This window comes from Prunus mume, linkage group LG3, assembly GCF_029339155.1.
Source record: "Prunus mume cultivar Tortuosa linkage group LG3, ASM2933915v1, whole genome shotgun sequence".
Taxonomy (NCBI): Eukaryota; Viridiplantae; Streptophyta; class Magnoliopsida; order Rosales; family Rosaceae; genus Prunus; species Prunus mume.
Genome location: NC_142700.1, coordinates 26273390 through 26284578, shown reverse-complemented (window position 1 = coordinate 26284578; position 11189 = coordinate 26273390). Strand labels below are relative to the sequence as shown.

The following is an 11189-nucleotide window of genomic DNA, read 5'->3' as shown; positions in this document are numbered from 1 at the left end:
AGAAATGTGTCTTTTATAAGCTAACCTTGCTGGAAATATTCCCTAAAGCCAAACGTGTGATGTAAATTTATGGATATTTCACTGCCTTTTATGGTAAATCAAAAGGGCAATTAGGTCGATTTAGGTAATGGTCTCCTTAATAGTTATTTACCTAGAAGACAAGTTGATGGTTTGTGAGATGACGAAAGGGATTTAAAGAAGTTAGGTCCAAGAGACTTTTCCTTATAGCTCACACCCTAAATAGTTCATAGTCATAGGATCGTTCAATTGGGCATTGAGGATCCGCAAAAACTAGTATACACTATATTTGTTCAATTGGGAGGATGAGTGATCTCAAGTCATTCGTGTAGAAGACACTAAGATAAGTGTATGAGTGTTTGCGAGAGAGTGAGTTTATTGAACACGATCAATTAAGAATCTTGTATGAAAGTTTTACTGACATGTCAAACAAGATTTATAAGTTGCAATTATGCAAAATTAGTCCTTAGACGTGAGACACTATGGTTGCCTTAGGAGTACGTCATGGATCTTAGGTTAATGTCGTATAGTTGAACCCAACTTGGGACTTGACTTAAGATTAAGATATCAATGGGTCATTGATTAGTAACAGGAGTTTGTGAGTGTACAATAATGAATCTCGACCCTCGATAAAGAGAGAGAAGGAATCTCCAATAAGTAACCCGAAGTATTTATCATGAAAATCAACATAAGACCCTCAATAACATACTGAGATTGAGCTAATCATCCTTCCCTATATCACGGCCGGAGCTAATTATTCTTGAGCAGGAAAACCAAATTTACTGTTTTCCTCCTCAAAGCAAAGAAAACAAAGACAGTTTGTCGAAGATAAGAAAGAGGGCTTAATAATTAGATGGAAAGAGAGTGAGAGAAAAGGTGAAGAAAGATGCTCCCGCTAAAGCTGGTACGCTCTCTAGTCTTTGGAGAAACCATCAACAACAACCCTCTCCTTCTCCCCCAAAATCAACATGACGAAGATCCCCACCACAACAATGACGATGGCTACGATGCTGACTCTAATGCCAAAGATGGTCATCACAAACCGACAGAAGGAAGAAGCAAAACCAGCAAATCGAGAACCCCATTTCTCCTCTTCCTCCCAACCAAAGAACTTGTCGCAGACACATACAGACTGGCCACCATAGCCAGAGACATGGGCATGGATTTGCACCCAACCCCATCTCTCTCCCACATCATTCTCTCATACCCACCACCGCCATCATCATCGTCATCATCTCCATCTTCAACATCACCATCATCATATTCATGGTCATCGTCATCACTCTCATCAACATCTTTGCCCGACGACACTGTTCCCCTCCCTTTCCCTTCTCTCTCCACAGCCTCCATTTCCCATCTTCGCGCCTTTGTCAAGCTCTCCAAAGGCCTGTTCAAGCTGGTATTTGTGCGCTCCAATTGTAAAGCCACTGAGGCAACTAGTGAAAGCAATTGGAATTGCTCATCAATGTCGCTGTTTTCGCGGCTCACCGGAGACCGAATTGACACAATGGAAGGGTTTTCTCGGGCTTTGGCCGGACTGGGGTGGACCCTTTTCAAGACTAAAGAAAACCCATCAGCGGATTCGGGCCATAGGCGAGTTTGCGGTGGCAAATCGGTGTATCTGTTTCGGAAGGTCGATACAAACAGGGTTAGGGCTTGCACTGCTGGGGAATGTAGGGTTCGGGAGTTGAGGTTGCCCCCATTGGATTTTAGTAATGCCCCTTTGAGGATTTTGCAATACATTCTCCTTATGACGGATGATATCTTCTATCTCGCATAAATCAGATATTGGTATGTGTTTCCCTTCATTACTTTTCAAATTTGTTGTTTTAATTTGATGGTCGCTGGTAATTTCCTTACATTTTGTGTATATTGATTCTGTACTAAGATATTGGCAGTAAATCATATATCTGTTCTGTGGAATTTTTGGCCAACGTATGTCAACCGTTGCCTTGAATTGGATTGTTTGTTTTTTGTAACACAAAATTTTCTAGGAAGGATGAACTGTCTTTGCCTTACAAAAAACAAAATGAAAACAAAAATGAAGTTTGTGTTTGTGTTTGTGTAGTTAGATTAAGGAATTCATTAATGTGACAGAGTTTTATCGAAACGGACAAAGGAAAGAGATTTAAATTGGATGATGAGGAATTATCAGTGCATTGTGTATTCCATTGTTGGTAGTATTTTATTGATGCGATCATCAGCTTTACATTTTTTTTTCTTTTTCCATTTCAGCATTCCTTTATTAGATCCTGAGTCCTGACCTTTGTATACTTTTTGTTATACATGATGAGAATCCCTAAGGCCAATAATAGAAACGAAAATCTTATCACCCTGTGTATGCTTTTCTGTTATGCATGATTGTAGTTTGTATATTTTCAACTCCAAAACGGTTTCCAAAGGAATGTTAATTATGACCTCCTGAAGGATGCTTAAGGCATGTGTCACATATTTTATTTATTTTTAATATACAGAAAATGGACATAGTGTATTGAAATGTTAATACATTCAATAAAATGTTGCAACTTGATGTGTTCCAAAGTAAGTGCCAGCAGGGAAGATTTAACTGAGAAATTAGAGTGAAATTTCTCTAATTATCTTCTATGTCAACTCTAACATCATGTGAACTTGAAATTATCCTTCAATTTTACATACGAAGTATAGATGATATAGGGTATTGTTGTCTTGCTTGGCTGACTGACAACTAAGATGCTTATGTTGACAGAATGTACATTGTTCAGGATATTCTGAATCTATTGTGAACCTTAAAACTAAGAGATGGTCTTTGCTATGATGTATGAGCGTCATTTTTGCATTGCACCTTTGCAAGTACTATGGAACTTTAGCCACAAAGACTTAATTGAGATCAAAACCATGCATGTCATTTTGGCACTCTTACTAATGCATCTGTGTTAGGCTAAGTCTCCAAAGTCCTTATCTGGCATTTGCAAACGCAGTTTGATATTTTCCTATTTGAGCACTCCCTATTACGGACACATCTAGTTACAATTTCCAGAGGAAATTAACTTTTTCTTTAAATCTACCTCTCCCAATTGATATTTGTTAAATCATAGGTATCTTCCACTGATCTCCCGCATTATGTATTTTGGGCTACTAAAACTAATAGCATGGATGAAGTCGGGAGATATCAGTACTTGGGATCTTTGCTTTGATGTCTCTTTGAAGATGTGGAATAGAATGGAGTTTGTTTTGAGTCAGGCTGCCATTCCTGCTATTTTGTATTAAGGATTTTGCAATAAGGTTACTAATTTCCTTTTCTATTCTGTGTAGCCTGGTCTGCATATAATGAATTTTCTTCTTGTTATGTTCCCTTTTTTTTTTTGGGTGTGTATGCCTGTGTGTATATGTGTTTGCTGTATATGGATTTACAATCTTGCGAAGAAAAGAATATTGGTGTATTTCATGCTAGTGTCTTTTTTTTTCCTGTCTTTGATTTAGGAAGGATGGTTAGCGTTTTAATTGTAATAATTTAATACGAGGTTTGGTATTGGGTAGTGATTTTCACAATCCCATTTTCTCCTTCTGCACTCCTCTCCTTGATTTTTCCCCTTGATTATCATTTGATTAATTCAGTTTTAAGGCTAGAAAAAAGGAGGAGCGCGTGGGGAGAAACGGGGAGTGTGAAAATCGTTCCCCTTGTTATTTTATTGGATATGAAGGGTGATGGTGGAAAGGATAGTGCAAACCAAGCCTTTCATTTCAGTAATTTACACATAATTCCCTCAACTTTGGCTTGTGTATCAGCAAGTCCCTTAACTTTTAACTTAAACCCTTAAACTATAAACTAGTTTCATATCAGCCGTCATGTGACTAACATCCATTAATTTCTCATTCCAAACGCATCACACATGAGAAATTTTGAAACCATTGTATAACTTACCATGAAACTTTAAATGTCAAGGCTCTCACTCTCTCTCATCATAGATAGTGTTTGTGCAAGGGTCCTTCCTCATGATATCTCTGGTTCTGACAGGGAGAGAGGAAGAAAGAGACCTTTGAGGCAGTGGAATTTCCTAATGCAGAAAAGAAAGGTGGCTTCTAACTTACACTTCAAGGGGTGTGTGAGAGGAGTCTTTGACATTGACTGCCCCACGGGTGACTTATCCAAGCATCCAAACAGTGGTTTACAATTTTTCATGTGTGATGTATTTGGATGGCAAGCTAATGGATGTTAGTAACATAATTATTCATTGGCCACTAGTTCATTGTTTAAGGATGAAAATGCTTAAATTAAAAATTCAGGGACTAAATTGAAATAAGGGCTAAAGCTGAAGGGGTTTTCTTGTAATTTACTCTTCCTTTTCTCTGAAATTTGAAATATCATGTGTATATTAATTATTTATAGTACGATCAAGTCTAAATAGATTTTTATGTTATTTTTCGAACTATTTAAAAGCACTGGCTGGTTTAGCATTCATTATTGTCTTCACCCTGTATTGACTAATGTCTTAGAGAACTGATTGCTTTTCTTTCTCTGCTTTGTCTATTCCCTTTTCTTGTCCCATTCTAATAGGAGCAAACTCATAACCTGTTCTAATCCTAATCCTTTTTCTGCCCCTCATCACTACCTGGGATGTGAGTTTAGACCTTTTCAGTGTTTTCATTGCTTCTTTGAGATGAGTTCTTGAGTGTGTGCAAATAGGGAACAGATTCCAAGGCTTGCTATGAACAAAACTAAAAAGAGGAAAATCTAAGGGAAAGGAAAAGACAGGCCTGCTCACCTGATGTCTGTGGGCGTTGAGCAGACTGCAGCCATAAGATTCAGCCCACCGGTTGCAATAAGTTTACAACTTAAAAATCTAAAACCGTATGAAAAGGAAAATACTTTGGAACTGTTAAGGAAAAAGGGCAGTAAACCCATTTGAAAAATTCCATGATTTTCTGCACTCAATTAGCTAAGTTTTTCGTTTCTGTCTCCTTTGGTTATCTTACTTTCTCTCTCTGTAACTCTCTCTCTCTTTCTAGGAACATTGATGGAAGCTTAACTCTAGCACTCTATGATGATGGGTCTCCAAAATGGATCACCGTTTGTTCCTTCAAAGATATGATGTCTCGTCAGAGGTACTTATTTTGTTTTTCTAGAACCATTTGAAAATCTATGATGAGTTTTATAAAATTTTGCTGGCCATTTGTAAATGTAAGCTGTGCATGCCTGAGGGAAGGTTCAGTGAATGAAATTTGTTTTATGTTTTTTTGTACAGCTCACCATTTGTAAATGTAAATTGTGAATGGGTGAGGGGGTTATTTGAATGGAATTTTTTTTTGGTTGATGTTGTAAACCTCAGCATTCGCAGCATCTCTCAAGGATTCACAAAACAAAAAGGTGAGGGCTCAACAAGTGATGCCACCATTGTTTTTATTTAAAATCTTAGCAATCCATCTATGCTTATGTGTGCTCATTTTTTTCATACTTACAAGAGAAATTGTCAAACTCACATATTAGAAAGATATTCTACATGTCCAAAAGATTAACAGAGGCAAAAAGAATTGGATTTAGACTCTGAAATGTAAGAAGTTGATGTCTATGTCTTCCGGAAGCCTACGCTGAGGAGGAAACTTGGGCAAGAGATTTGCTATGCGCTTAGCGGTTTCCAAATAATCAGAAAATTTTGCGAATTGATCGTGCTTCCCTGCATTGTTGCCATCTTTAGATTGGTCATGGCCAATGTTCATTCCTTGTATAGCATTGTCAAGTAGGTCTTGATGTGCCTTCTTCTTGAAAGTCCAGCTTCCGCTTCTCAAATTGAAGTGATACAGAGGAAGGAACCGTTGTCCGTAAATAGCTATAAACTCCAACGCAGTTAAAATGAACTCGAATTCATCGTTTGAAATGTAGTAGGGAAAGCTGATTCTGGTCCATCCAGGTTTCACTCCGAGATAGCCCTGCAATTAAAAAGGAATTTAGAATACATGCTTAATTGTAAGGCTTAATTATTGTTTTGCCATGTGTTAAACATTGAACAAAGAATGAAAATGTTCTCTAGTCAGACTGTCTTACGTTGCCAAACTGTGAATTTCATCTATATTTATTTTGACCGATAATATTTAGTTGAATTCACAGTCTATCAACGCAAGTTTGCCAACAGAACATTACCCAAAGCGTTCAACATTGATTGTTTTCATAATTTAGTGTGGTATGAAAGGAAGAAGATGAATGGGATTAGAACCTTTAGAATGGCAGATCTATAGTAATGTGAAAGAGTGTCATCAATTTTGAGCAGAGTGTGACCATAGGGTCCAGCGCAAGCACACCCGCCTCTAGATTGAATACCAAATAGATCATTGAGCAGAGCTGCAACAAAGGCCCCATGAAGGGGCTTACCTTTGCCATTTCCTGTCTCCCTCCACATGTAAATCCCTTCCTTTGGACCCTCTCCACCACCTTCTATTTTCGTGCCAGCTGTTGACGGACAATTGGTGGTGGAATAAATGAGGAAAGAGAAAATAGCTTGTCTCTTGGCACTTGTATTTCCTAAAACCCATATGTTGTTATTAGGAAGAAGCCTCTCTAGTGCCCTTTTGACATAGAAATCCTCATGTTTTTCTATCACTTGATAACCAATGTATTCCTTCACCCAAAAAGCCAGTGCTGCTCGAATTGTCTGAATGATTTGAGGAGTACCACCATTCTCCCTTTCTTCTATGTCCTCCCAATACAAAGTGTCCTGCATTGATCATATATTTATTACAAAATTAATTAAGATATTTGTTTGCTATCACCATCTATTATATATTATTCTAGAGTTCCTTATTCTCTTCTTTTCATTATAGCATGTAGGGATGTGACAATGACATAATTAATGTGAATTCATATTTGTTTCCTCAAGTGTTTCACTTGGGTTTGTTGACCAGTTTTGATCGTACCGACATAGATGTTAGCTGGTTTGTGTCATGAATGAAGGAATATATCTTGGTGTATTGGGTTGGGTAGCCAATGTCAAGCTTATGGGTGTCCAGTTTTCTCTAGATCATCCCTCTATGCAAAGATATTTATTTATGAGTGTGACAGTTTCATTGTAACTTGGGTTGGGTAGCCAATGTCAAGCTTATGGGTGTCCAGTTTTCTCTAGATCATCCCTCTATGCAAAGATATTTATGAGTGTGACAGTTTCATTGTAACTTGTTATAATATCGATGTATTATGGTATTTATATTTTATGAAGTGACTCGACTAAAATTGAATTGGAGTTGAATACAAATCAGTCCTTATGAGTTCTACCTCTCAAGATAGGAATTGTAAGACACAATATATTAGACAGTTATCCAATTTAATAAATTTAATCTCTTTCAATTTAATTGAAATAATTCAGTCCAGTTCAACCCACCAAATGTGATAATATATACATAATATAGGATATTCAATTAGGTGAGGGGAGGGGTAGAGGCATGGGAAAGATCTAGGGATGGGGGATGCTCCGATCACCGGCTGCTGGAGAGGGACGGTGGTTGGTTGGAGTGGCGACTGGGATAGGCAGGAGAGAAGGGTGGTTGATCTTTCAAATATTTATAGCTTATTTATTCACTTCGAAATATTAACCTTTATTATTATATTGCAATTTTTATTTTAAATAATTATAATTTTATTCAAAAGGTGTTTAGAATTTTGGTTGGCAACCCGCATTGAAGACGCAGTACAATTCATGGTGACGAACAAAACACCAAAATTTTGAAGGCCTACCTTATCGCTGAAGCCATTGACATAAGCAACAGTTCCGCCTCCGCAAGTCGACGGAGGGAAAGATCCGAGCTGATACAGAGCCTTGCTCATCATAAGGATGCCTGGGCTTCCTGGCCCACCAAGAAACTTGTGTGGGCTCAGGAAAACACCATCGTATCCATCCATCTCTCCACACCTCATCTCAATTTCCACATATGGCCCACTGTATTTATACAACAACAAAGATTTAAAAATTCAATTCAATTAATTCAAGGTGCATCTACAACAACTAACCAAGCAGAGTACGCAATAAAAGACAGCGACGTATATGCCTAACCAATTAATAAAAAATTCAAGCAGCAGTAGTCATGCGCATACCTAAATCAGATATGCTAAGGTCGGCCGTTCACGTATGTGTTGATTATTTTTGACAATTAAATTCATATGAGATCTGATATTGATAATTAATTTTGGCACCTATGCATACGTAGATCATTTCTAATTGTTAATTCACGATATATTAATGATTGACGTGCACAAAACTCTAAATAAATATATTGTTGGGACATTTTGGAAAAAGCAAAAAGAGAGAGAAAATTTTTAAAAGAAGCAAAAATGGACAAAAATCTTATTTATTTTTAGATTTCCTAAGGAATCCAATACATTTGCATGTCTTTGATTTGAAAGTTGAGTGGTTTTTTTGTCTTTTTTGAAAAAGTTTTGGCTTTTTCCAAAAGTGAAATTTTTTTTATGTCTAAAACCTAAAAAACCTTATATTTGTTCTAGACTATTACTTAACTCAAATGGTTGAGAGTCACTATCCTACATTGAGGTGGTGTTTTCCAATTCTAGTGTCCTCTTCTTTTTATATTATCGCTCGTATATATAAAGAAAAGAAGGAAAAAAAGATGACTAATTGAAAGTAGCACACACCTTGCTGCAAAATCAAAGCAGGCAAAGCCCCCATATTGATGAATAAGTCGAGCAATGGCTCTTGTATCAGAGTAAATCCCAGTGACATTGCTGCAAGCTGAGAAGGAACCCAGAATTGGCCTGTTGGCATATTTATATTTCTCAAGTTGCAGTCTAAGAGCCTCCAAGTCCAGCAAGCCATCATCATTTACACCAATCTCAACAACTTCAGCCAAGCTTTGCCGCCATGAGAGGAGGTTCGAATGGTGCTCGTAGGGCCCAACAAAAACCAGCCACCTTTCTTCTGTGTTCAGATTATTTATCACTCTGTCTCTCAAGATTGAGGGCACAGCAATGCCCATCACCTCTTGGAGCCTTTTAATGGCTGAGGTGGTGCCTTGGCCGCAGAACAAGAGTGCCTCTTCTGGTCCACCCCCTAAGCATTTTTTGATGTACTTGGCTGCCTCATGCACCATTTTTGAAGTCCGGTTTCCAACGTAGCTGTCACACGTGTGAGTATTCCCTGTAATGAACAAATATAATAAAATGAATTGTAATTAGGTTATGCAGTTATACGCATAACAGATTAATGAATTGTAATTAGGTTAGGCGGCTATACGTATAACAGATTGATCGGCAGACTAACTAAGTAGCCGACTCTTTTCCGCTAAGTGAAATCATGTAAAATGTAACATTGAATAATTAATTAAGTTGACATAGGGGGCAGAGCTATTAGTGGACAAGTTCTATTCAAAACAAGCTTATGAGAAATTATTGAGTTGAGATCATTTCAAACACGCGGTTAGCAATATATTAGCCAATATTGGAATCGAAAAGACAAAAAGAAAGAAGAGTATACCGTAAAAGGGGAGGACATTGTTGAGGATGAAGTTTTCGATGTAGAGAAGAGAGCGTCCGGAGGCAGTGTGATCGGCATAAGTGAGTCTTCGTTTCCCAAACGGAGAATCGAATTCAGCAGCTGCGCCAATGACTTGAGATCGGAGCCAAGACAGCCTTACCTCCTCGGACTCGGTCCTCGGCATGGCCTCCTCCTCCTCCACCTCCTCCAGTGTACCTCTGAATGAGATTTCGGAACGCTTGCAATCCTCATACGAAGAGGAGGATTGAACTTTAAGGGTCTTGCTGAACATGGGTTGCTCCGAATATTCAAATTCCATGTCTCAAGGAGATTAACAACAACAACAAAAACTATCGAAAATGAATGGCATGAACTGATCATAGAAGAAGAAGGAGTTGGAGGTAGGGAAAGTGAAATGTCCTATTTATATGCCTGCATATGCATACGGTTTTAAAAAGATTAGAGAGAGTTCTGGTGGGTTTATAAACTATGTGTTGCATAAGTGAATGGTGGGTTTCGTCGTCCAATTCTGGGAGCAGCGTTTTTAACACATAGTAATAGTAGTGAAGGCCAACTAAACCCATTGTATTTTATTTGTGCTCTGTTGACCAGGTGCGTCGTCTTACCTTTCTTCAAACTTAAAAAAGTTATATTGGATGGATGCCAAATTGCATCCATAGTAAATGTGACATTAGTTTGACCCCAAAAAAATATGTGACATTAGTTTGGTTGGATTTTAAGCCACGGCATATTTTTTCTTTGGAAAAAATACAAAATAAAACTACTGGTTTTTTGGTTGAAAAACAAAACTACCGGTTATGTTGCCAATTATAACGTTCAAATAAAAGTGTTTACGAAATAATTGAAAATTGTATAGAATTCTAAAACGAGGGAATTTAGATCTCTTAAATTTATTTCAATTAATAATTTCAGTGTTTGAATTTAGGACAAACTACAGTAAACCCTCCAACTTATAAGGTCATTTATGAGTTCATACCCGATTTTGAGGACATTTACTAGTATATACTCAACGTCACGAAAACCCTACAATTTGCCCCCTCCATTAACTAAACTATTAGTAAATCTGTTAAATGTTGATGTGGCATTTGTGGAACCTATTTTTAATTGACGTGGAGTTCTACATGGACAAAAAATTAATAAAAAATTTACTTTTTAAATTATTTTATAAAATTAAACATATTAAATTAAAAATTAATAAAAAATTAAAAACCCTACCCAAATTCTCTCTCCTGATTTCTTCCCCTTTCCTCCCAATTTCTTTCCCCACAGATTTCTTCCCCCCGCCCAATTTCTTCAATCCCAGATTTCTTCCCCCCACCCCAGATTCCTTCCCCTTGTTCGTGCTTCCTTCACCAACAGCAACAGGGTGATCCGATTCACTTCCTTCTTCTTTAGCTTCCTCTTCTCTGAAGCCACTCTTGAATCTGCGAGGAACATTGCGCAGATACCTCATCCTTCCAGTTCCAGTGGTCTTCCTTCGGATGGCCTTAACATCCAGTTGTCTATTTTTATTTTTAATACCGACAAAATACAACACAAAGCCATAAAAATAAACCCAGAAGCAAAAATCATAAAAAGGAAACATTTTCCTGGAAAATCATCGTCAAAATGAGAAATTCATTTTCTGGGTATTCAAAAATCCCAACAAAAATGGAAAGAACATCAACAAATCATCTACCAGATTCATATTATGACCAATAG

The 11189-nt window shown here is 37.5% G+C and overlaps 2 protein-coding genes across 4 annotated transcripts; one reads left to right on the top strand and one right to left on the bottom strand.

Moving 5' to 3' along the window:
- Positions 1 to 696: 696 nt before the first annotated feature.
- Positions 697 to 5318, top strand: LOC103327079 (topoisomerase I damage affected-like protein). 3 transcript variants are annotated; one of them, XR_016125051.1, is made up of 3 exons: positions 697 to 1809; positions 3093 to 3279; positions 5005 to 5318. XR_016125051.1 is itself a non-coding variant. In XM_008229366.3 (2 exons), exon 1 carries the CDS (start codon positions 905 to 907, stop codon positions 1796 to 1798), a length of 894 nt encoding a protein of 297 aa, XP_008227588.2. In that variant the 5' UTR covers positions 697 to 904; the 3' UTR covers positions 1799 to 1809; positions 4013 to 4437. The 3 variants fall into 3 exon arrangements, 2 of the variants coding, with proteins under 2 accessions (XP_008227588.2, XP_008227587.2); XM_008229366.3 differs by lacking the exons at positions 3093 to 3279; positions 5005 to 5318 and adding an exon at positions 4013 to 4437; XM_008229365.2 differs by lacking the exon at positions 3093 to 3279 and having other exon boundaries at positions 699 to 1809.
- A 12-nt stretch (positions 5319 to 5330) lies between these two features.
- On the bottom strand, positions 5331 to 10644 carry LOC103327093 (uncharacterized). Its single transcript, XM_089047903.1, has 5 exons — positions 9468 to 10644; positions 8630 to 9131; positions 7718 to 7919; positions 6207 to 6704; positions 5331 to 5922 (listed from the first exon to the last, which is right to left on the bottom strand). Exons 1-5 carry the CDS (start codon positions 9784 to 9786, stop codon positions 5533 to 5535), a joined length of 1911 nt encoding a protein of 636 aa, XP_088904029.1. The 5' UTR covers positions 9787 to 10644; the 3' UTR covers positions 5331 to 5532.
- Between the last annotated feature and the right edge of the window lie 545 nt (positions 10645 to 11189).

Excerpts from the sequence above, each read along its gene's own strand:
- LOC103327079 (XM_008229365.2), top strand. The coding sequence starts at position 905 with ATGCTCCCGCTAAAGCTGGTACGCTCTCTAGTCTTTGGAGAAACCATC.
- LOC103327093 (XM_089047903.1), bottom strand. The coding sequence starts at position 9,786 with ATGGAATTTGAATATTCGGAGCAACCCATGTTCAGCAAGACCCTTAAA. Across the intron at positions 9,132-9,467 it reads CAATGTCCTCCCCTTTTACG|GGAATACTCACACGTGTGAC; the intron begins GTATACTCTTCT and ends TGTTCATTACAG. Across the intron at positions 7,920-8,629 it reads TGCTTTGATTTTGCAGCAAG|TGGGCCATATGTGGAAATTG; the intron begins GTGTGTGCTACT and ends GTATAAATACAG.